Below are 25,492 nucleotides of genomic sequence, written 5' to 3'. Positions count from 1 at the left end.
AAGTGCTTTGTATTTGGCTGTAGGTTAGGAACTGGGAAGATGGTTCTTATGGCCTCCTTGGCTTCTGTGCCTACATTCCTGCTAAACAAAACATAGGATTTTTGAAGGTTAGGAGTTTGACCTGAATTGCTGCAGAATTCATGGAGGATAGCCTTTATTTTTGGTGGCCTCCTACATTGTGGCCTGTCCACACAGAATCAAGTCATCTGCAAAGAGTAAAGAGTGAATGGGAGGACATGAAGGTCCTAAGGTGACACCAGCCAGGTTGTTGTTAATCATTTCGTGCTGCAAGTTAATAATCAATTCATTAATAGCAACCACAAAAAGGTATGGGGAGAGAGGGCATCCCTGTCTGATTCCTCTCTTAGAAGCAAAGTGATCGCCCGGTTCTCCATTGGCAAGAACTGAAAAGGTAGGGTTAGAGATGCAAGCATGGATAAGATTGATAAAATGGTTGTTGAGACCTAGGCGGACGAGGGTGTTTCTGATAAAACTCCATTCCAATCTGTCGAAGGCTTTTGCCAAGTCAACTTGAGGAGGAAAGCCTCCTGTTGCCAATTCTTAGGTTGAAGCTATGGATAATTTCCTAGGTAATAACCACATTAGTAGAAATATGTCTATTGTGAACAAAAGCAGACTGGGCTTGGTCGATAAAATTAGGGAGATGAGGTTTGAGCCTATTGGCTAAAGTTTTAGCAATTAATTTGTAAATAACATTGCAGAGGCTGATGGGTCTAAAATCTTGGGGGTGACAGACTGGGTTTTTTTCGGAAGTAAAACTAGGAAAGTTTGGTTGAGCTCAGGTTGCATGAGAGCAGTATTGTAGAAATCAATTACCAGCTTGTAGACATCGGAGGCTATCCACGGCCAAGTGTGTTTGTAGAATTTTGCATTGAGGCCGTCAGGTCCAGGGGAGGCACCATTTCTCATAGTTTTGATTATTTGCTGTAGCTCTTCCATCGTGGGTTTGGAGTCTGTAAATGCCCTGTCATCTTCCTGGTGTTGTGGTTGAGTGGTCGCGCATGTAGCAAGAGGATCTTCAAGCAAGCTGGATGTGACATCCATGTGAGTTCTGTTAGTGGCAAAAATATCTATGAAATAGTTATTTAATGTTTGAGCTATTTGTTCCTGTGTGGTGGAGTGGGTGCCATCAGAATTATGCAGAAAATTGATTCTGTTCTTCCTTGTTCTCTTTGCAATCGCTTGGTGAAAATATGCAGTGTCATGATCTCCTTCAAGTGACCATTTTTTCTTGGCCCTTTGGCGATGGAACTCCTCATTTTTTAGCAGAAGCTGTTCATGTTGATCTGTCAGGTGTTGCTGAAGCTGCAAATTTTGGTCGACCGGTTGCTTGAGCTGTTCTTGCCTGAGTTGTTCTTCGATGGAGTCAAGTTGATCAGAGAGTTTAGGCTTCTTTTTTCTCCATTTTTTGAGGTCTTGAGCCAGGTAGGCTGTTTTTTGGTGGAATGTCCTAGAGTGAGATTTGCTCCAGCTTGCCTTGGCTATATCCTGAAAGTCCTGTTCCATGATCCACCAATTCTCAAAACGGAAAAGTTTATTAGTGCGTCGATGAGATGAGTGCAAAATGGTGAGAATGGGAGAATGATCGCTATGAATCATTGGAAGATGCAGGACTGCAGATTGCGAATATGTCACACAACATTCCGCGTTCGCCAGTGATCGGTCGAGTCGTTCAAAAGTGGGAGTGGTATGACGCCTCTTGTTCGTCCAGGTGTACGCCGGACCGCTATAACCGAGGTCAATGAAACTACACTGCTTAACATAACAACAAAAAGAATTAATACGACCAAGATCAGGCCTACCAGGGCCTGATTTTTCATAAGGATACATTATATCATTAAGGTCTCCGGTATATAAGATAGGTAAAGTGCTATTATTTACAACAAACTAGTGCACATGATCCCATATAGTGGTAGAGTTGTGGTGATGAGGATCACCATAAACACAAGCTAAACCAAACTGCTTACTATCTACATTATTGATACACACAACTAAAATATAGTTGGCAGAGTGCTGAACTACTGAGATAGTAATGTCCTGCTTCCAGAGAAGCCAAAGGCCACCAGAGCGGCCTATAGCAGGAACTACAAAAGCATTGTCAGCATTAAAACGATTAATAATAGAGGTACAGGATATAGAATAATTTCTTGTCTCAGAGATGAAGCATACCTGGGAATTTGTGGATTGAAGTAGTCTGGCAAGGTGGGACATTGTTGCACTGCTAAGGTTCCCACCAGAACCTTGGCAGTTCCATGATAGGATCATGGCGACTGCGGCGCCCTTGAAGACGGCGCCGAAGGCTGTTGAGGATTGTTGTCGAAGTTCACACCTGGGAGGACTGGATCGTCGTATCTGCCTGCATCAGAAGGGCCACCTTGGTTCGTACCTGAATCTGGGAGCGTGAGGGTGGTGACTGTGAAGCAAAAGCCACCGCCCAAATCAAGCTCCCACGTAGTGGGGTGTCTAGCGTGTGGGGTGTGATTTCCCTGAAGAACTTGGTGATGAGCAGGATCTGTTCCGTCAAAGAGGATTGGTTGGTTCTGAGGTGGAGCTCGTAGGACCTCCTCCTGGTGGGTGCCCAGAGCCTGTGCCAGAGGCCCCCCGCTCCCATTGCCGTAAGAACGGTAGTAGAGGTCCGACGACTCTCCCCCTTGAACAGGATCAGGCCCGCGGTCCCAGCCACTAGGCCGACGGCGACGTCGTTGCTCCGATTCAGAGTGGCCGCCTCAGCGGCCCGCGGAGGAGCCGCTTCGGTGGAGGGTTGAGGAGTTGACTGAAGCGGCGTCGGAGGCGGTGTCGCCATCATCTTGGCGAGGCCTGCGACGGTTGCGAGGAGGGATCGGGTTTTCCTCCACCTGTGGGAGCCTGGGGTGGATGTCGTAGTAGGATCCGGAGTTGCTTCTGCGCCGTTGAGGGGCTCGATGTATGGGGGCCCCGGATCTGATGTCGTCCGCCAGAGGGGAGCGGGCCTCGGTTGGCACCCAGTTGCCGGTCTGGGAGAGGAGCGGAGACGGTGGCGGCGTGTCGCGATGGCGGCTGCTTCTTGGATTTCGGCCGTGGTGAGCAGGTGGTTGAGGGTGAGCGGGGGAATTGCTGGTGGTGGTGCGGGGGTGAGTAGGAGGGCTAGGAGCGACGAGGGTGGAGCTGGGAAGAGGGATATAAGCTGGGGATCCCATGGGAGGAATATGCTGAGTGTTGAGATCATTTGGCTAGGGAGTGGTATTGTTGATGGGGAGGATAGCAATATTGAGCTCACCAAGGGGTTGCGCAGCTAAGAAAGGTGGGATACCTGGGGATATATTGGTGGAGGAGAACAGAGGGGGTGGCCCCAGGATACCCCGCATGTGACTTGCATCGTTAATTGGCTGTGGGGCCAACATGGTGGAACTGGATGGGAGCAACAAGCCCATCCTATCCAGCGGCTCCGTCCGACTCGGAGTAGGTGCTATTTGTGACTGTTGCTCCACTCTTGTGGAACACTCACCCGTGTCCTGCGTTTGCCTTGCAACTGCGAGCTGGGTTTCAGTTTCAGTCAACTGTCTGACCATTTCCATCCTTCTGAGAATTTCCAAAGCGTTCTCCCGTGGGGTTTTACCATGCAGCTGAAAAAAATTCTAGATTCTTGTAAGCTTCTTCCTGTGTTGTCAGAAGGTCTGGAGTTTCAGTCATAATTGCAATTGAGGCTGATCCGGTATGAGCTAACTGGTTAGTGCTGACGATGTTGAACTGTCCAGTGCCTGGGGCTTGCTGAGCAATGGTATGACTATGAGTCTCACTTCGGTTCTGCTGACTGAAAGTGAGCTGAGGAACCACTGTGGTAGTGCTGATCTGAGAAATTTGAGTTACTGCCTGGCTGGTTATTGCAACATTGGTATCAATCATTTCCTGATCTTGAATAGCAGTGCTCTGGATAGCTGGGATCATGTGGGTGTCTTGAATACTGGTGGTGTGCTAGGTATGGTTGGTGGTGGGTGGGATCTGAGCTTGAGGTGGAAGAGGGTGCTGAGCTGTGGTGTTGGTAGGTTGGGTGATTTGAACTATGGGTGCGAGAGTAGGGTGGACATCACTAACCTGCAGGGAAAGCTGAATGGTAACTGGGATAGTGTGCTGGTTGTTATGCAGATTGGCTCTCATTAGGTTGGCATTGGAGGAAGAAGCATGGTTGGCGTTGTTCTAGGTGTGACCAGCAATGGCAGCATGCTGAGCTCTCAGGTTGCTTAGGACAGAGGAGGGCTGGATGAGCCTAGGAATTATAACCCTGACCTGCCTATAAATGTCATTCCATGACATGTAACTGAGCCTCGTCATCCATCTCCCCAAAGGGTCCACAACATTTTCTCCGTTCATGATTCTTGCAATTCTAGGAGGACAATCAGTGTTGTTGTGAAAGTAGTAGCCACATAATGTACAGATTCTGCTATTTCTTTCATAATGAAAATAAACAGTGCATTCCATGGTTGGGGTGACTTGGACTGTCATTCTATCCACAGCAGGCAAATGCACTCTAAGCTTAGCCCTGACTTGTGCATAACATTCATCACGCTGGATATGAAGCTCTAACTGTTCATCCAAATCTGAAGACAGTCCTATACGATGGAGGATGGCATTTATAATTTGGGGAGTTCTAAATTCAAATGCCAGCCCATAGACACGAACATTTGCATAAAGGTACTGAAAAGTGTATGAGTTAAGGTCTCTGTTGGGTATGTGAAGCTCATCCAAATAGTTTAAATATTTACCGACACTGATTTCTATTAACAATTATCCTAAGAAAGAGCAATGCAACTAATTGGAGCATCTACAGAGGAGTGGCTCGAACAATATGATAATATTGATGCTATGGCAGAAGTATAGAACGACCTAAGATGAAAAGTGTATAGATCAGGCTATGGCCATTAATTTCCAGAAATGGCGATGCACCATTGTTCATATCTGCACATGATTGATGGATGCTTGTCGTAAATCACACTTTCAGATTTCATTTCAGTTTTCTCTAACTGTAATATCCTCGGAATTATATTTGTATCAATCAATTTGCATAGCCGGGTTGGCCTGCTCCATGGAGAGCACGGCTCTGGTTTCTAGTACAGCGTATCAACAAAAGATAGTAACCACAAAGCTATTTAACCACTGAAGCAAGAGAAAATGATTTTTAAGGTTTATACAAATTACTTTTTCCTTCATTCATTGTTCGATAACTTCGGAGTTGATCTATTATGTATACAAAATATACAAAAGGAGGACAACATTTGCAGTATTAAACTTGTAGGCTATTACTCTCCTCCCTGTTTTTGAATTAATGGAACACTTATACCCACGTTGCGGGAAGCAAATTGTCAGTCCAATCTCCAAGAGTCTTTTGCTCAAAAGTTGGCAAATTCTAAGATCTATACTATCAATCACGATTATTCAACATCTATATATTGTGCTGGTTACATTACATGAAACAGCACGATGCAGAAGGAAAGAGGGGGAAACACACATCTTCGGTCTGATCAGCATCTAACCTTCACTCATTTCATGTTAGTTCCCAGATCAACCATGTTCCAATCACATTTCAATCGCAACGGCAGACCAATGGGCCATAAGCGTGAGTGCCGAACCGAAGGGATGAACAAACAAAAACGCTGAGGCGTCAATTAGCAGCATCCATCTTGTTATTCTCAAGCACCCTTCTTCTCCGAACCGCATCTCACCTGCACCCCCAGTGTCGCAGTCGTTGATTGGCAGTTAATGTCTGCGCCATACACCGTGTGCGACACCGGCAGCACGCAAGACGGCTTCCCGAGGCATTCCTGTCCATCCACTCACCAGGTCAGTATCAGTCAAGACTCAAGAGTCGAAAACGTTATTTGTGGGTGTGGGTGTGATTCAGTGGGTTTAAGAATCATTACAAATGGTAGCATGAATCAGCAGGAAGAAATGTGTACCTTCTCAACGACCTGCTTCGCGTTGGGAGTGTGGCAAGTGCCTACAGTGAAATTGCCGCACATGCCCTCTGGGTTGCCGAAGCTGGCAAAGACAACCTCCTGGATTGTCTTCTTCGGGGGGCACGTCAAGGTGCCCCGCGTGTTGTGATCCTCTGCGATGAGCTTGATTTTGTCACCATCTGTGTCCCACGTCTTGATCTGCGCTGGGTTGTGCTCCGAGAGCAGCACGCAAATGTCGTCTCTCGTCACCGTCTGGATGAGGATACCACCCGGCTTGCCCAATTCCTCCTCAAACACAACCAAGAGGTTGTCTTTGGGTTTCAAGAAAGGACGAGGAATATGGTACCTGAACGAGGTGGGAGAGGAAAATGGAATGAAATTTTACTGTGCAAGTTTGTAGAACAAGAACAGTAGGCCTGCTTCAACAAGGTGAACTTGCTTACAGACTTACAATGCTTGAGAAGGAGTTCCAGCAAGAGTTTTGTATGACACCCAGTACCGACCCATGCCTTCACCATTCACAAAAATCATGCCCTTGCTCATTGAGCTCATATCAAGAACAACGATGTCATCTCCATCTGGCTCGTCAAAGTATCTCTAGCATTGTAGAGAAGATTGTGACATTGAGGATTGCAACAAAAACCAAAATGGATGTTTGATGTTTCAGAATCTCAGGTGTTCCTATTTGTGGTTCAACTTACCTTATACCAAGTGGTTGGCATGTCATTCTGGGCCGGTTTCCACTGAACTTTGCCCACACCTTTTTCCGAATAGATCTCCTTATCCTCACCATCCAGTGCAGCCTATTTGAAACCAAGGATAGAGGGGTTCAGGCCTTACCACACGATCGCATTGTCCTTCCAAGGAAACAAGTATCTTTTCAGCAAGGTATAGAAATAGCCTTACCTTATGGCCCCAGCCATTGACTTGTAAATCCAACGTCCCAGTGTTGAGACCTTGGATTAGGCACTCCTGAATGCCACCTTTTACTTCAGCAAGTTCGCCACCACTGTCCTGCAGAAGGTAGCCGAAATTGCAAATTTAGAGCTGATGGCTCAGGATTATTGCATCAACCAAACATAACCACCATCCTACCAGTAATGATATGGACTATATATGCCTGCCTTTCAAAAAAGATAACCATATCTAGCTCCATTCGACCATTACAACCATAGTTTTTTCACCTTGCATGCCAAACAAATTTCAGAATTTTGACAGATTTTTACCTTCATTCCCATTGCTGTCGACAGCAATGTGATATGGTTCACACCTACTTTCAGATCGACGGGTCTTTCGAACATGAAACCCTTTACCTGCTTGCTTCCACGCCCACTTCCTACGAAGACGGTGATTTTGATTGGTACAATAATATGTACTCGTAACAGGCTAGTGGCTTTGGAGGAACAAGAATGTTACAGGTTGGTCCAAGTTACCTACGAAGGCATCATTGGCAAATCCAATCATTGAGTGCGCACTACTTCTGACCTGAAGCACAGGCCGGATGTCGCCTCTAAAGGGCAAATCGTCGGACTCCAGGCGAAAGCTGCACAGAGTAACAAACAAAAATACAGTCAAGAGACTTTTCTTGGAAAGATTAAAGTCACGTAGAGGTAAAACTGCAAGGTGTGATAGACGAAGTGATACCTTGTGGTGTACCACAAGTAGTCAGTAGCATCCTTGGTTTGGTTATATTGCTCCAGGGGTTCCTTTGCCCTGATTTTAGTTGTGTGATACTTTGGGATCGCTTCTGAGAACATTTCCCACAAGTTATTCTTGCTCGTCACCTCTGAGGTATGGAATGACCTTTCACTGTGTTGTACAAACACCTGCCAAAAAACATAACACAATCAGGGCCCTATGTTCTTTATCACCTTAAAGCTCGGTCCTAATTCAGTTGCAGTTAAGTGTAAGCAAACATACTCTCTTGGTATTGTAAACCACGTTCTTGCACCCTACAAGAATGGAGACAGAACGGCTAGGCACATAGTGCTTCTCCCCTCGGAAGATCACCGTCCCATCTTCCCCTGTGTTGTTGTTGGAGAGGAAAGAGAGGCACAGCTTATCTTCAGGTAACTCAAAGGTGTGTGCCTGCAATAAAAATGTTGAAGAATATTGGCTATAGATCACATAACACTGTCAAACAATGATCTGAGTTTCAGGTTCGGAGAAGATGAAAGAAGTTATTCCCAACCTCATACCCATGACCCAACATCTCAGATGAATGTTCCCCCGTGAGGAATGCTTTCTGGTATGACCTTATCACATTGTGTAAATCCCTGAGATGCCCAAATTTGGGCTCCTTGCACATACCTTTGAAAGTACATGGACCAGATTAAACATTCCTTAAGAGGAGAATACATAAAGAAGATAAAAACTAACACAATAATATAATGGTTGACTGAGACGATCTAACCATATTCGTCCATGGGAGCTTCATCATAGTATCCGGTCAGCACATAAGAAGCACCAGTCCTTCCAAAATTTGTTCCACCGTGATACTGTTGACAAGTTAAAGTGAATTTCGTAATAAATTTCCATAGTTCCCCTATAAATATTTATAAACGTATTCATTGCAGGAACAAAAGGTAAATGATTGTACATACCATGTAGTAGTTAACCATTGACCCACCCTTTGCAAAAAATCGCAACACAGCATACGCAATGTCCTCAGCTGAACGCATAGCTACTTGATCACCATATGCTCTGAATCTGTGTATGCCAAGGAAACATAGAAGAAGATATTACTTCTTCATGTATGTAGCTTTCATGTGTGCAGGGATCCAATTGTTTACAGGATGGGGAATAGCTCTTTTTTTAAGGCACTCTAGGGTACTTTAAAAGCACTTGTCTGTTCCTAATTTTGAATGCAGTTGTTAGCTAAGAGAATCTTTTATGAAGATTAACAGAAAAAAATATACTAGCATTAGCAGATATTCCGCTAACTATATTCTAATAGCACAGTGGATCCTTATATTTTGAGTTAACTGGTTTTGGTTTAGTTGGTGCGGGGGACGGTTTGCTCTGTTATTTCTATGCAGTCCATCTGCTAATTGGCGGTGCATTGGTGCTTCACAATTCAATTCTATCTTTCTATATCTAATATGTAAGTACGTTGGTTTCCTCAACAAAATAGGGGGTGGAACTTCTGATTCGGAAATAAAATACAAAGTGTCCGTTCATAAACGAAATAGAGAACGTGGCTCAAGGTTAGGATGCTGCAAGAACCTAAGGTAACCACACAGATTAAATGTGCAACATAATTGGATGTTCATAAATCATTCCATTAGAGCGCAAGATTTTGTTATTAGCAATGCTACATATTCCATCCCACTCCTTTCTTCCTATTCTGTACTTCCATTAGTAGTAGTATTGGCTCAAATATTATTTGTGCAATTGGTGAAAAGGAAGAATGTTGAGTGTGAATTACTTGAACTTACTGTGCAGTCCAGTTCTCAGTCCAAAGCATTGGCTTATCTTTGTCACGTAGTGTCCATGTGTCTCCACAATGCCTTCCGTTGCAAGTAGGAATCTAGAAAGAGCGAGAAAGAAATTAAAAGATTGAAGTAAAGTGATTTAATGTTCTTCCAGTTCTGAATAGCATTTTATTGATACTTTTAAGATAGAATTGCAGTTAAAAACTTGTTATGTAAAGGTATTCACCACTGATCAGAAAGTTACCACTTCACCAGGAGCTGAAGACTGCTTGCACATTACCCATGGAACTCCGGTTTGTGTACTAAGGGCCATTTGAGCTGCCCATTCGAGGTATTTGTCACCATCTATTTTATGATCCTTTTTTATGTTCCCATACTCATTCTCGATCTGATGTATATATAAGTTCAAAGAGTGAATTACAGTGTGTGTTGAACAAATATACAAATAGAGCCTTTTTACGGTCCATCTGAAGGTACCAAAGGTGCTCATCAACAAAATTATAACTTGGATTTTGGTACCTAGGTAGTGAAAAATGGTACCTCAGTACCAAAGCCCAGTACCTCCCATGTTATAATCAGTGGTGCCTATTGGTACCTTCGGATGGACCATAAAATACTCATGTAAAAAGGGTACAAAAAACAGATTTAACAAAAAAAAAAGCGACTAAGTTGGATATTAGTGGACCTGTGTTAGAATGATGGGTCCTCCTTGAGACGCAAATAGCTCAGCATCCTTCAACTTTTGCACTATGAATCTCACGAATCTCTCCATTTCTTTCTGCATGAAAAGTCCAAATGCGTCAGTCCAAAACTGCTCAGTCCATATGTCTTATAGCAAACAGTAAATTCTTTGGTTACCTTGTATGCATCATTGTTTGCCCGGAATATTATGCGGTCTATCTCTCTAAGCCAATAAGGCAAACCACTGGAGAAAGTAGAAAAAACAGAAGACACACAAAACAATCAGATGATATGAGCGTACTAGACAGCCGAGTGAAAATTAGTTGGACGCACTGACCCATGGTTCCATTCTGCCTGGATGAAGGGCCCAATGCGCACAACTGCATACATGTCGTGGTCCTGGATCACCTTGAGGTACTTGATCAAGTCGAGCCTGCCTTCGAAATTGTACTGCAACGCATGCATCAGATGAGCTATATTAGAATTTACTATCTGTCTGTCTAATAAGACAGAATGCTCCTTAATTTTGCTGCGGCTGATTACCACCGATACCAAGTCCATATGAACATTTGTCCGTTACCTTGCCCTTCTCAGGCTCGTGTGCGTTCCAGAATACGTACGTCTCGATCGTGTTGAGCCCGCCCTCCTTGGCCCGCTGGATCAGCTTCGGCCATAGCTGCATTAGAGAAACACATTCCCAGGATCAACCAAAACCAGCCGGCCAGCACAGCGTCTGGCACTGGTAGCAGCAGAAGCAGCACGCCGCTACATCACGCACGTGTGTTCGGCTCATCGGCGGGAAGAATCGCGCGCGAGGGACGGGGGGAGCGTACCTCCGGCGGGCTCCTGGGGTAGTGGACGGCGCCGGAGAAGAAGAGGTCCCGCTTGCCGTCGATCATGAGGGAGCGCGCGTCGTAGGTGACGATGGTGCCCTTCTTCGTGAGGGTCCACGCCGCCGCCGCCCATCCCGGGAGGAGGATCGCGAGCGCGGCGGCGGCCACCAGCACGGCCGCGGCCCGGACGGCGGTCATGTGAGCCGGAATTGCGGGAAGGAGGGCAGCGGGAGGGGGGGTACGGGAGGTGGAGCAGCAGGGTGGGGGAGGCGACGCTAGCGAGGGGTCGGGGGAGGGGGTGGCCGCTTTGAAAGGGGGCGGGCTCGCGGGGCGTTGCGGTGGAGCGGACGCGCGGAAATGGAGGGGCTACGAGTGGAGGTGGACGGCCGTGCGGCCGCGGGGCGATGCTGGGTCGAGGGATCGCGGCAAAAGCTTCTTGCAAGCGACGACCGGTTCGCGCAACGGCGGGGGACGGAGGGGAGAGGGAAGGAGGTGGGAAAACAGTGTTCCGTTCCGGCGTTCGTGTGGCAGCCCAGCTGACCTGGGCGAGATTGGATTGGGCCGCATCCAGATTTGGGCTCTCTGGCCGACAGGTCTGCCCGTTTGCTGGAAGAAAGTATTGTCCGTTTCAAATTTGGCTCGGATTTGAAGTAAATGCAAGTATTTGGAATTGGTGGAGGTCAAAAGTTTTGATCAATTTAGGAACATTCAAAATGCAAATACAGTCAGGGATTCCTATGCAAAATTTCCAATGAGATTTTCATTCTCCTTTAAATACATACCATCTGCCTCAAAAAGTCAAAACTTCTACCAAGCAAAATTGTACTTCTTCCGTTCCAAATTATAAGTCATTCTAAAAATTTTGGAGAGTCAAAGTTTTTCAAATTTGACCAAAATTATATAACAAAATAATAATATTTATGATATCAATTAAGGTCCTGTTTGGATACATGGGATATTTTTTTTAGCTCACCCCAAATAGCCTCAAATAGCCTAAAGAAAGCTAAACAGCAGGGTTATTTTGAGCTATTTGGAAATAGTCTACCCAAAAAATTTATCCCCCTCAAAAAGTGATATTTAGAGCTATTTTCTGTGGGACCCACCTTATCCCTCACCCTCACCCTCACGGGATTCGGGGTGGGCAAATTTAACCGAAAACCGAAAACCGAACCGAAAGAACCGGGAACCGGAACCGAAAGAACCGAAACCGAGAATTTCGGTTCCTAGTTCGGTTCCTGATTCTGCGGAACCGAAATAGACCGGTTAGTTCGGTTCTTGGGCTCGGTTAACCGAACTAACCGAAGCCCAACCAAAAGCCCAATAGCCCAATAGCAGCCCAAGATGTAGAACAGCCCATCTTGAACCCTAGCTCTAGCAGACCCCCTCAGCCTCCAGCCCTCCACCGACAGCCTTTCCACTCCCTCATCCCCCAGCCCCGTGCTCCCGCCGCCTCCACTCCCGCAAGGCCGCATCCCACCAGCCCCGCCACCGCCGGTCCGCCACCGACGCCTCCACTCCGCCCGAGGACCGAGCCCGAGGCCCCGACCCCGACCACGGCACGGAGGCGCACCATCTCCCCCCTGCCCCCTCGCTTCCCGCCCGCGCCCACCGCCGGCCACCGCCCTCAGCCCCACCCTTGGCGAGTAGCCGAGCACGCGCCGGCCGCCCTCCGGCTCCTGCCCCTGGCCACCGTCCCTGCCCGCCGGTCGCCGGCCCTAGCCCCATCCCCCTGCGCCGGTGCAGGCTGCAGGTGCGACCAGCGCGCGGCGGCGGCTCCCCCCGGCAGGCGCAGCGGCAGCGACGACGACCGGATCCCGCCTCGCCCTCCCCGCCCGCCACCGCAGCACCTCCCTGACCGCCACCGCGGCCCGTTCCCGGCCGCGGGCCCGCGGCCCCGCCCTCCCCAGCGGCCTCCAGCGGGGCATGCGGCCAGCCGGCGCGCGGGTCGCGACGGCGTTGCGCCTCCCTGGTAGGCCAGGCGCATGACGGCCGGGCAGCCGTGGTCCTCGCCCATCGGCAGTCCAGGGCTCCAGGCGGCGGTGGTGGCGCGCCCGTCCCCTGCAGGGAAGCCGCCGACGGCGAGCGGCGGTGCGCGTTCCTGGGTCCTCAACTAAGTTCGGTTCCATCGGTTTTAACCGAAAGAACCGAACCCGAAATTTTTCGATTCCTAATCTTGAAAAGAACCGAACGGTTCCTGTTTTTGAGGAACCGAACTTCTTTAAGAACCGAAGAACCGAACCGATGGTTCGGTTAGAACCGAATGCCCAGGCCTACACGGGATCCTCTTCCTCACCCGACCCGCTCCTCCCTCCCTCCCGCTCCATGCCGATCCGCTCCTCCCTCCCAGCGCCGCCGCCTCCGCCCGCTCCCGCGCCGCCTCGGTGTGGGCCCACCTTCTCTCCCTGCGGACGCACCACCCGGCAGCTGGCCGCGCCGCCGCCTCCCCCACCCGGCCGCACCGTCACCTCCCCGACCCGGCCGCGCCGCCGCCTCCCCGACCCGACCGCCCGCCGCGCCGCCGCCTCCGCTCCGACCGGACTGGCCTAGCTGGATGCTCCTCCCGCCGACCCATCGCCGTGGTGTGTGCTGCCCCCGCGGCTGGCGCGGAACGCGACGAGGCTCCTGGTGCGCTGCAGCTTGCCCACCGCCGCGAGGTCCTGGAGCACGTGGTTGGGCAGCCGCAACATGAACCTCTCGGCGGCGGCGTGGTGGCGGGCGCTGCGAGCGAGTGCCCCGTCCAGTGCGAGCGTGGGAACAGCGCGGCGCACAGCCGGACTTGGAGCGCAGCGTGCGCTTGACGTTGCTGATGCGCGTCAGCTTGTTGGCCTCCTCCCTGATGATCCTCTGCTCCTCCGTCTGGGAGCAGCACTGCTCGTGCTGGGAGCTGACCTGCGGCTCGAGAGGCCGTCGGGACACGATGCCACCCCCGTGCAGAAGCCGCTCCGGCCCTTCTTCCGTGAGGACCGCGGAGTCACACCAGAGCCTTGGTGAGGATGGCCGCAGGAGTGGAGGGCCGGCGGTATGCTGCTCTTGGCAAGGGGTGGCGGCATGCTGTTCTCGCCGGTGAACAGGGAGTGAGGGCGCGGAGCGATGGCCGTTCGTCGGCAGCAGGGCGCGCGAGTTCGGGGCAGAGGTGGCCACAACTAGGGTCACGGCAGAGCAAATTCGGAGGATCCAAGGGTAGGGGGAGCTCAATAATTGGGGAGGTAAAATAACTCAGAGATCCAAACAGCTCAAGAGCTATTTCATTGAAGGACTATTTGGATGGGATAAAGAATAGTTTTGAAAATAACTCTTGGTTATTTCTCCAAATAGGGTCTAAGTACAATTAGATTTTTTGTTAGCTATATTTTTATAGTACACCTATTTGATGTCATAAATTTTTGTGTTTCTCTTTATAATTTTAGTCAAACTTTGAAATGGTTTGACTCTCCAAAATTCTTAGAATGACTTATAATTTAGAACGGAGGGAGTATGTTATCCTTCATGGCTGTGTTTAGATGAGATGAAAAGAGGGAGAAAATGTCACATCAGTCACTGTAGCACACTGTAGCACTTTTCGTTTGTTTGTGGTAAATATTGTCCTACCGTGACCTAACTAGGCTTAAAAGATTCGTCTCGCAACGTACATCAAAACTATGCAATTAGTTTTTTTATTTAACTACATTTAGTACTCCATGCATGGATTATTTGCTATATTTAATGTTTCGATGTGATAGGAGATGTGATGGATGTGATGGAAAGTTTGGAAATTTGGTGGGAACTAAACACACCCCATGTGTGTTTACTCCAAATTTTCAGGGTTTCTATAGTTTGACTGGGTAACTTACAACAATATTCAATGGTGTAAAATCAAAATTTCTGCGTTCTCAGCAGTGCATAAGGGATTTCCTCCAATCTGAAAATAGCCTGGTCGGGAAAAACGTATGAAAAACGGACTTCGCTCTTTGCAACGTTGATTGTATCCACTTTCAGTGAAACCCAGAGCCGCCATCCTCAAGCCGGCACCTTCGCCAACCATTCTGCCACGTCGATTCACCTTCCACGTGGCTGCGCCATCCCCACCCACCAACCGCAGCATCACCCAGCGGTCCATTTCTCAAATCGACCGCCCAGATCGATCCATCTCACTTCCATGGTTTACAAAACCGGTGGGAACCGGTCCGGTTTGACCGGTTATCGGTCAAACCGGTCCGGTCCGGTTCCGATTTGGGCCGGTACCAAATTGACCCAAATTTAAAATTCAAATTTGAATTCAAAAAAATGAAAAATTTCTAAAAATACTTCAAGGTGCGACGAATCTAATAGTGTCAAATTTTCTCAAAAATTCGTTCGTTTAATATACTTTTCGGACATTTAAAGTTAAACTAAAAAAAGGAAAAAATGAGACGGCCCATTAAAACCCACTTGGTAAACCGGTCAAACCGGCCGGTATACTGTTACAAACCGGTTATACATGCGATTTTAAATTTGAATTTGAATTCAAACCGGTCTAACCGGCCGGTATACCGGAACAAACCGGTTGAACTGAGTTTTTTAAATTCTAATTTAAATTTAACCAATACGACCGGTTTTCGGCCAAACCGGACTGGTATATTGGTAACGGACCTGGCGGTTTGACCGGTCCGGTCGGTAAACAAAACACTGCTTCTACCCCGTGTTCCTCCCCCACCTACCGCGCCACACACCCACCTCAAATCCCCGACTCATCGAGCTCAACCATCGATCACAGCACCCCACGCCGTCGCCATCGCCGCCCCCGCCCCCGCTGCTTCCCAAGCCATCTCATGGCGGCGTCGGCCTCTTCCCTCCTCGCCGCCGCAGCATCCTCGTCCTGCGCGGCCATCTCTCCCCGGATTCCCCGCGGAGCTCCGGCTGCCGCCTCCGTTCCTTCGCCGTCGCATCACTCCTGCCCTTCCCTCCGCGCTTCCCCCGCGAGGCGCCATCAGAGCCGCTTCGTAGCCAGCGTCGCTCCCACGATGCAGCCTCCGGCGGAGTCCAGGGTCTCTACGGTGGTCGACGTCGACCTCGGCGACCGTAGCTACCCGATCTACATCGGCGCAGGCCTCCTCGACGAGCCAGACTTGCTGCAGAGGTAGTTGAGTTATAGACCTTCTTTTCTCGCCGGTTAGATTGGTGTAGTCACTCTGTGATCCTGATTTCGGTTTGCCCAGGCATGTTCACGGGAAGAGGGTTCTGGTGGTGACCAACACGACCGTCGCGCCGCTTTACCTGGAGAAGGTGACCTGGGCACTCACCCACAACAACCGGAACGTGTCAGTGGAGAGCGTGATCCTGCCTGACGGCGAGAAGTACAAAGATATGGTGAGTTCGTGTGTTTGATTCAGCTTTCTGGGAGAGTGTACTTGTTTTTTCAGTTCATTTGGCCTTAACTGATTTGATTCTTTTTTTTTTAAAAAAAAGGAAAACTACGGCGCCCCTTAGGGTGCCTGAACTCTATTGCTAATAGATAATAACTTTACAAATATTACAATGGTTACATGAGGCTAGTAGACTAGCTTGAAAGGGAGAGAAACAGGAGAACCTAGCTACTGCTGTGAAGTGTGAACCTTACTATGAAGGGGTAACTGACTTCATTCTGATCGGCAGGACACGCTGATGAAGGTGTTTGACAAGGCAGTCGAGTCCCGGCTTGACCGGCGTTGCACATTTGTAGCACTGGGTGGTGGTGTCATTGGGGACATGTGCGGGTTTGCAGCTGCTGCGTTCCTTCGTGGTGTCAACTTCATACAGATACCAACTACTCTGATGGCTCAGGTGATAAGCTTGATTCACATTTAACTAAAGTTGGCCTACATCTTGGTCTGTTGCTGATGGTGCCCTGTATGACTGCTCTAGGTGGATTCATCTGTTGGTGGAAAGACCGGGATTAACCACCCACTTGGGAAGAACTTAATTGGGGCATTCTACCAGCCTCAATGTGTACTGATAGACACGGACACACTGAATACCTTGCCTGACAGGGAGCTAGCTTCAGGCATTGCTGAGGTAGTCAAGTATGGGCTCATAAGGGATGCACCATTCTTTGAGTGGCAAGAGAAGAACATGTCAGCATTGTTAGCAAGGTATTCAGCTTGTATCTCCATCGATATTTGCATAAAAGCTGTTATCTTATTTCTATTCAGTGAGTTGTAGATACTTGACAGCAGTTTAAACTGCAGTTGACTACTTGTTCTGGTAGACTCATTAGTCCTGAGTGGAGCGAATGCTTAGTCACCACAAGCAGGGACGAAACCACGTTGGGCTTCCCTGGTGCCCATGCACCAGGGTAAAACTTTTTTTACCACTAATTAAATTTTGTTTCACCATATAATCATGAAAAAATTTGTTTGTTCTTTGGGCTGTGCACCACGGTCGATTTGACCATAGCTTCACCCCTGACCACAAGATCTAACTGTCAGCTTTACCTAACCTGGTTTTGAGTCCTAGGATATATAAATTGCTAAGACTTGTTGACTTGTTGCTTCCCAATTTGACATATTCAGAGCCAGTAAGGTCGTTTTTTGGTATTTTTATTTTCTGAAATGTCTAATCGATGGGTGGCGTGACTGTATGAAGAGCATGATTATCCAGATTTAGGGAGTTCACCAAACTGTGAAGAGCCATTGTCTGAAAAGTCTGAAATTTCATTTATTATAGCTGAATAAAGTGTCAAATGTATTTTTATTTACCGACTCTACTTAGATTGACCATTGCTGTACATGACTTATTTAGGCCAACCCACTGAGGACTAGGTTGCGGGTTCGACGCAGCCTCCCTGCAGTTACCGTAGGGGAAAGGCCTGCCTCGGCTTATCCCTTCCCCAGACCCCACTCATGTGGGAGCCGCCGGCACTGGGTCTGCCCTTTTTTGCATCGGAAAACTTAATGCCTTAGAATTGTTCAGTACCTATGTTACTCCTTCCTATCAGCTGAAAGAGTTACTCTCTACTTTAGCTCTTACGATATTACATACAGCGTAATTGCTGAACTTTTGTCTTGTTGAAAAATGTAGAATATTTTTTTGGCAGAAAATTAAGTATTGTTTTTTTCATTTTGCTGCTAACCTTTAGTATGAAATGCATATCTGTAGAGAACCAAGTGCTTTGGCATATGCTATTAAGAGATCATGTGAAAACAAAGCTGAAGTGGTTGCACAGGATGAGAAGGAAAGTGGTCTTCGAGCAACACTAAACCTGGGTCACACATTTGGCCATGTATGTATTGCCATCAATTATGTTTAGATTTGTATGTGCAATTAATTAACACTGGTATTGATATGTCTCGGGTCTCAAAACCTCAAAACACCTTATCACAACAGCATCTATCAGAATTTTAGCAACTTTATGTTATTTCATCCATTCATTCACTGATCCTCATATTCAATCGACAGGCTATTGAAACTGGGCTTGGATACGGAGCATGGTTCCATGGGGAGGCAATTGCAGCTGGAACAGTAAATCACTTGAATATATCTATACCACCTATTAGGTTTTCCTAGTCTCATTTTCTTTTTCTTTTTTTGCTTATGTTTTCGGTGTGCCACTACCTCAGGTTATGGCAGCTGATATGTCTCACCGCCTGGGGTGGATAGACGAGTCAATCAAAAAACGTGTAGTGGATATATTAGAGGAAGCCAAGCTTCCCATTACACCTCCAGAGACTATGACAGTGGAGAAGTTCAAAAGTATTATAGCTGTAAGTACCCTGAGATAGCTAACAACACATTTGAATTAGCACTGAGTCAATCTCTGCCATTGCACATATTACCATGTTCTTTCAGGACTTCTGACTTGTTGATTTATGCTATTTCAATGTTCTTTTTTGCACACTTGAACATCTCAAAATTGCACCTTTCCGTAAACATTCTCACTGGATTCCTGGATGACACATCAGGTTGACAAGAAGGTTGCTGATGGTTTGTTGAGGCTCATCCTTCTGAAAGGGCCTCTGGGGAGCTGCGTTTTTACTGGGGAATACGACAGGAAAGCACTTGATGAAACCCTTCATGCATTCTGCAACAACTGATCCTTCTTGATTTTGGATTTTGCCTCTTGTATACTAATAGGCTCCCTTCATGCACTCTGCAACAGCTGATCCTTCTTGGTTTTGGATTTCGCCTCTTGTAAGGCTATATTGATCATCAGGGAGGAGAGTGCATTGTGTATTGAGAGTGCATTGTGTATTTATACCCATTGATTTTTTGTTGTTGGGAATAATGGGATTGCTAGGGATTGGTTTGAGTTTGTAGGGAACCATATCTGATCAACTGTGATCAGTCATCTTCTAGAGTTCTAGTAATAAAGAAGTTTTACTGCATCCTTTCTGTCTGTCCCCATTACTGTCAAGGTCATACTGCCCAATCAGTTTTAGTTTGTGCCAGTCAAATTATTGCAGTTTCATGAAAATTGTTGCAGTACACGCTGTTTGAAGCATCAGATCATCACTGCGGCTCTAGAACCTGGTGTCTCTACTTTTGATCCTCTGATTTTCAAGATATGTACAAGCTGAGGGAGACTAGATCGTTGGACTATTATAATCTGGGGCTAAGATTGTTACACTCCGATCGTCTAATTTTCTGTTTATGGTTACAATTGTGAAGGCACAGCTTTCAGCAAACAAGAGGCGTCCCTCAGAGATGTTGGATCACTCTGTATTATCCCAAGCTCTCATTTGTTCCGATTAAATTTCATCGTAACTGTGTCGTCAATGTTTGATCACGTCATCACCTCTTGCTTGCTGCAGTCTTGAAGTTGTAATCGTGTCAGGCAATACGTGTTGCTTGTTGCAAGGTTGCATTCACTCTTGAGAACTGCTCACATTGTACCAGGAGATGTAGCGATCGTCGACGTTCACAGAAAATACTTTGGTTCAGCTCAATGGCGAGCAATTTTCAATGGGCAAAATAGACGATTTCATCCTTCAACTTTATCTCGTGGGTCAAATTCATCCCTCAACTTTCAAATCAGCCAATCTAGTCCTTGAAGTTTTGTTTCTAGTTTAAACTTGTTTCTCAACTTTTGAACAGACCAATCTAGTCCCTCTAGTTTTGTTTTTACGTCGAACTCGTCCCTCAACTTTCATTTTTCTTTTCATTTCACTATTCATCATCACCATATTTTCCATATGTAGATAGTATTCATATATATATATATATATATATATATATATATATATATATATATATATATATATATATATATATAGCATCCTAGTTGTTGGATAGTTATTTAACACCCACGGTGGAGCATCACCGGAGCTCCGGTGAGCACTCAGGCAGCAAAAAAAATTACTCCATTTTCATTGCGCAGTAGTAAAAGGGAATCCAGCCTTTATTGCGCATGTGTTTTAATGCCCTTTCGATTCACTGTAAATGGCGTGGGTAGTGTAAATGGGATACTCCACGTTTTAATGCCTAGTTAACCAGTCGGCATTGATTTTCGCTTTGATTGCGTTAATTACTGGCTGAGCCCCCTCGCAATGTGTTTTATTTCGGGTGCGGTTTCAACTTTCTGGTCAGCGGCCACATACCAGACTGATCTCTACCTCTCTGGCAAGCTAAATATTTACTACGTTGCGGGTGTCGTGGAAGTATAAAGCAGCCCTCACTATTCCGTGGCTATTCTGGTTGTCACGACCAATTATTCTGTGACCGATCCGTGATGGGTGCTTCCTGATCCAAACGCAATGGTAGTAAAAAATAAAAGCTTGCCATAAAAAAGCTAATATTTACTATGTTGTGGAGCAGTCCTTCCTTTTCTGTGGATAACATGGGTTCCGTTGTCATGGGAGTAAAAAAGTGACCATTCTGCGACTGATCTGACTGATCCTTTCCGATCCAAACTTGATGGTAGTAAAAAAAAGAGGTGGTTATAAAAAGTTTTTTTTTGCAGCGTGAATATTGATCCGGGTGTGCCTATATCCATTGCATGGGCTCGTCATGATTTCGTGCCGAATGTGTATGTCAACGCATTGGAGTGGGGTTGTGGACATCGGGGCTATATACTGTAGTGGTCGAGAAGCCATTGGTAATCTCTTGATCTATCGACAATCTATTTCGCTGTGGATGAAAGCATAGCAGCCGTATTTCTTATCATGGAAGTATGTTGCTGGACATCCATCTCCTGAGCCATGAACGAAGGGCATGCAAAATGTTTTGACCACGTGCCATGATAGATGAGCCATGAATGCACGTTATGCAAAATGTTTTGACCATGCATCATGATGGATGAGCCATGAATGCAGGGCATGCAGAATATTTTGACCATGCGCCATGCATGGAATCTTCAATTACCCATTATTGGTAAAATTGCAGCAGAAGAGGGATTTTAGGGGGCACAGTTGAAACATGCATCTATGCCTATTAATGTGAGCGATATTGTCTTTTTTATAACAAATATGAGCGAGATTTGGGAGAGGGACATGCGGTCATTTTGCTTCATGACTCTATCCATGCATTAGTATCTCGTTTATGAATTTTAAGTTTACGAGATTACTGCACTTGTATATATCCAAGGAACATTCCTTGTTCAAAAAAATAATTTTCAAACATAGGAAGTAATATCTACAATAAGTTTAAGTAAACTCTAAAAATTTAAGCAGTATTTTAATAAGTTCTGCAAGATTATTCTATTTGTATGGAAATATAATTTCGTGTTCAAAGAAGTAATTTTGAAACATAGAGAAGTAATATCTACAATAACTTTAAGTAATTTACTACTTAAAAAGGAAGAAATATAGTTTTCTAGCTTGTTGAATTTTATTTTAATTGAATATCTGGGACCGTGGTAATCTTGAGACAATTTTGGCAATACCGAGGAAGAGATATTCATTGTTTGGAACAATAAAAACATAAAACATTGTTGTGAGGAACTCGCGCAGAGCATGATGATCTCGTTATCGCTGAGCGAGCGGTGGCCGTCCTCAGGGAGTGTGATGTCCTGCAGGGTGTCCACGTACGAGTGCCGGAACATGATCTCGCTCGTCAGCGCCTGGCCTTCCTCCTTGACCTGTCTCTGGAACGCTCGCCGTGCACTGAACAGCAGCACGAAGAGCTCCAACTGGCGCAACCGAAGGGCGTGTGCGGCCTGCTGGAGGTATCGTCCGCAAAAAGATGTAATTGGTGATATGGACAGGAAGAAGAAGATGCTCATCTGCTGGGAAATGTAGAGCAGTCAAGCGCGCTCGCCGTCCTCGATGGTGCGCAACTGTGGATTATTGGCCGAAGCACATGAGCATGAGGAGGCAGTGGAACACCTCCATGGTGCCGCCGGGCGCGCCGGGCCGTGCGCAGGTTGTCCAGGAGCACGCCGCGCCCCCAGACGCGTGCGGGCTCCGTGCGACGGGTGCAGCATCTCCACGACCAGAAAATATGGGAGGGACCAAGCTGCCGGCGGCTCGTCGGAGTGCGAGGGATCAGGGCCAGCATTAGCCGTGGCACCACAGAGAGGAGAACACGAAGAGAGAGAATGGAAGGGTCTAAATTAAACAGTTGGCAGATAGAGGTGAAGGGTGGGAACTTTATCTATACTAGTTGGTTTGTGGTGGAGGAGTTTTTACGGTTTTGTTTCACATAAATACGGTTTGGGCATTTTAGTTGGTTGTCGGAGGTGGGCGGCGCTCCGTCGACGTGTTAAATATTATTTAACTCGCAGGGTATCAAATAGATAATATATATACAAATAGACAATATATATATAGTAAATATATATATATATATAATCTATCTTAACCCATCTCGTCTATTTGTTATCATAGTCATTATCTATATCCATCGCGTACATTGTTGATCGTGTGCTTAACTGAATCTTTAGTTATATGCGGAACAGGTACTAATGAGTCGCTGCAATTTACAAAATCATGCACTATACTCATTTGTTTAGACAAATACTTTTTAGCCTAATGGATGTAATCTAAATGCTTAGCTGAATTTCTAGGCCAAATATTCTTGACAAACTTAATCTTTCTTACTATCTAGCTCCGAAAATTTAGTACATTATTTTTGGAGCAAATATACACATAACTATATGGAGATATGATTAAAAGTATTTAGATACAAAAATTTTGAGGTCTTAAGGGATTAGTCCGTCTAAAAATAAAACTTGAGTGACTAGAATAATGGATGTTTTGAATGTTGAGGGACAAATTTGACCCAAAAAGTAAAACTTGAGGGAGTGGATTTTTAGCAATTTCAAAGTTGAGGAACTAACTTGACCCTTGAATTAAAGTTGAGGGATGAAAATAGCTATTTTGCCTTTTCAATGAAGCATAACATGAGATGCATAAAGAAAATGAACTCGACACACCTCCTATAGTAAACATAGGACACACCTCCTAGTAAACATACAACACAACACATAATCCATTAGTAAAATACAACTTGGGGACGACCTCATCAATCATCATGTTCCCGGGCATGTTAAAACTACCCGTGAAAAGGCATGAACGCAGCTCGCTAGCCTTGCAATTGCATGTGTCATGAGTAAAAAAGAAGGGAGCTAAAGGCGGAGCAGCCGCCTGAGCTCGTCCGTGGCACTGACATCCACGCCGGCGCCAGCCACCTCCACGGCGCAGGCCGTCGGCCGCTTCCTCGCCGCCGTGACCGTGAGCAGCAGGGACGTCGGCATCGGCACGCTGCTCGGCGGCGGCGACACCGAGTACAGCGAGCCCGTCTCCGTCCACTCCACCTCCAGTCCGGTCGCTGGCGCCACCCTCTTCTTTGACGGCGCCGCGACGGTGATCGGCGCCGAGGCCCCGGCCGCGGCGTCCTGGCAGCGGGACTTCTTGGCGCGCGACACCGGACGGCTGGCTGCCTGTGGCCGGAAGGAGTACTGAGACGGGGCCTGCGGCAGGAGCGGGGGCTGGGGTGGCGCCGGCGGCCGTGGAAATGACGTTACCTTGGTGGCCTGGTGGCTGGCGCAGCCGTTGGTGTTGCAGCACGGATTGCAAGCCATCGAGATCAAGGACACTACGGAATCAGAAACAGAGGAACTATAAAAACAGTGTTTCTCTGTGGTGCTGTGAATGTGCTGATCTGATCTGATCTCTGATCGATAACGAACACAGCTAGATCAACGAAGTTTCAGATCAACTCGAAGCAGCAGAAGTAGCTAGGATTGTCAGAATAAGGGAAACTCCAACTCCAGGCAGCAAAAAAAAAAGGGTGGGGATGTGTCAAATGGAAGGAAGACAGCAGCTTGCTCGTTGATCTTGATCGAACCAAAACAGATCAAGATAAACAGCAGCTTGTGTATACGCTGCAGCCGAAAGGAAAAAAAAAGTTAGTTCTTGTCAAAGATGACGAGAGATGTGGCTATAGTTTCATGTCAGCTACTCCTCTATATATACTAGTACTGAATAAAGCCGGGCCGTGTCGATGAATGCAACGAGCCGTTGGGTTCGTGCCCTGGCCCCGCCCCGGGACCACGGCCACTTTATACCCGCAGAGGCCGGGCCGGCCGGTGCCGGTTTACCACCACACCACCCCAACGGATAGTATGCGTGCGTTCGTACGTTTCGTACCGTGCTCGCGGCTTCCGCCCCCTTTCCTTTCCTCGGCTGACGGAAACGCCCTATTTTTCTCTTTGCCGGCCACGGTGCATGTGGGAGGGGGAGGAGGGGAGGTCGCGGGCGCGGTGCCGACAGGTGCCGGGGCGCCCGAGGCGGAGGGGCGGCGGCCGCCCGACCAGCGCGAGCCGTGCGATGCGCGCGGGCGTCGTGAGGGCGTGGGCGCCGGTCGGGCACGTGGAAAGCCGCCCCTGCCGGACCGATGGTTTGCGGCCACCACTGCGCGCCGGGCGGTCGGTGTACGGGCAACGGGGCGAGGGCGAGGGCGAGCGGGCGATGCCTCGCCGGGTCGTCACGTTTATGTGCAGTGCATTGTGCTCCGTTTCTTGACTCGGGTAAGGGAAGGACGTGCGGCTCCGGGGGCGTCGATTTGGAGCAACTCCATCAGAAGGCTGCTCCACCCTTTGCTCCCCCGCCACACCCGGCTCCGGCGCCGCTCGCGGCGCCTCCGCCGCCGCCCTCCACCGGCGCCACGCTAACCGAGCTTGCCGTCGCGCCGTCCAGCCGCCGCCGCGCCACATTCTTCTCGCCCTCGCCGCCGGCACCGTCCACCGGGAGTCCGGCACCGGCTGTCCGGCGGTCCCGCGCCGCCTCGCCCTCTGCCGGCCAACCCGCCACCACAGCCAGACCGCCCACGCCCCCGAACCCCTCTTCTAGGTCCGGTGGGCCCTAGCAACTCGGAATCTAAAGGCCGCCGCCGCCCTCTACCACCCCGGCCGCTCCGCCCACCTGCCACCTCTCCCGGCCAACCCTCCGCCTTCCCTAGCTCGCATCCCCCGCCGGCAGCCGTCCCCCACCCCTGCTCGAGGAAGAAGATGAACAGAGGCGCCGGCGGCCACTTCTGCGATGTGACGCGGATTCATCGCGCGCGATGAATAGACTTTGCGTGCGGCTCCCGTGTGTGTTTGGTTTCACAGAGGTGCTGGCTCCAACGCTCGGGGCGTTTGTTTTTTTACCTACTCTGCTCCCTTGAGAAAGATACTGCTCCTTACAGAACCGCAAATTTTGCTATTGAACGCTGTTCGGAT

The 25,492-nt window shown here is 47.9% G+C and overlaps 3 protein-coding genes across 4 annotated transcripts; 1 reads left to right on the top strand and 2 right to left on the bottom strand.

Annotated features, from left to right (window-relative positions):
• Nucleotides 1-5,269: 5,269 nt before the first annotated feature.
• LOC120658187 (beta-galactosidase 12-like) lies at nucleotides 5,270-11,133 on the bottom strand. 2 transcript variants are annotated; one of them, XM_039936426.1, is made up of 19 exons: nucleotides 10,900-11,132; nucleotides 10,647-10,742; nucleotides 10,404-10,516; nucleotides 10,244-10,310; nucleotides 10,071-10,163; nucleotides 9,630-9,773; nucleotides 9,389-9,480; nucleotides 8,555-8,660; nucleotides 8,365-8,449; nucleotides 8,143-8,261; nucleotides 7,872-8,039; nucleotides 7,596-7,777; nucleotides 7,385-7,494; nucleotides 7,178-7,287; nucleotides 6,858-6,965; nucleotides 6,653-6,754; nucleotides 6,403-6,548; nucleotides 5,952-6,297; nucleotides 5,270-5,816 (listed from the first exon to the last, which is right to left on the bottom strand). In XM_039936426.1, exons 1-19 carry the CDS (start codon nucleotides 11,095-11,097, stop codon nucleotides 5,685-5,687), a joined length of 2,517 nt encoding a protein of 838 aa, XP_039792360.1. In that variant the 5' UTR covers nucleotides 11,098-11,132; the 3' UTR covers nucleotides 5,270-5,684. The 2 variants fall into 2 exon arrangements, with proteins under 2 accessions (XP_039792360.1, XP_039792361.1); XM_039936427.1 differs by lacking the exon at nucleotides 9,630-9,773 and having other exon boundaries at nucleotides 10,900-11,133.
• Nucleotides 11,134-15,558: 4,425 nt separating this feature from the next.
• On the top strand, nucleotides 15,559-19,219 carry LOC120658185 (3-dehydroquinate synthase, chloroplastic-like). The gene is made up of 8 exons (XM_039936425.1): nucleotides 15,559-15,994; nucleotides 16,074-16,224; nucleotides 16,510-16,677; nucleotides 16,759-16,985; nucleotides 17,992-18,115; nucleotides 18,292-18,354; nucleotides 18,453-18,596; nucleotides 18,795-19,219. The coding sequence occupies exons 1-8, from the start codon at nucleotides 15,687-15,689 to the stop codon at nucleotides 18,924-18,926; spliced, it is 1,317 nt and encodes a 438-aa protein (XP_039792359.1). The 5' UTR covers nucleotides 15,559-15,686; the 3' UTR covers nucleotides 18,927-19,219.
• A 3,875-nt stretch (nucleotides 19,220-23,094) lies between these two features.
• On the bottom strand, nucleotides 23,095-24,275 carry LOC120658184. The gene has a single exon (XM_039936424.1). The coding sequence runs from the start codon at nucleotides 23,849-23,851 to the stop codon at nucleotides 23,396-23,398; it is 456 nt and encodes a 151-aa protein (XP_039792358.1). The 5' UTR covers nucleotides 23,852-24,275; the 3' UTR covers nucleotides 23,095-23,395.
• Nucleotides 24,276-25,492: the final 1,217 nt, after the last annotated feature.

This window comes from Panicum virgatum, chromosome 2N (genome assembly GCF_016808335.1).
Source record: "Panicum virgatum strain AP13 chromosome 2N, P.virgatum_v5, whole genome shotgun sequence".
NCBI classification, from domain to species: Eukaryota; Viridiplantae; Streptophyta; class Magnoliopsida; order Poales; family Poaceae; genus Panicum; species Panicum virgatum.
The sequence above is the reverse complement of the archived record's forward strand: the minus strand, read 5'-3'. Positions and strand labels throughout refer to the sequence as shown.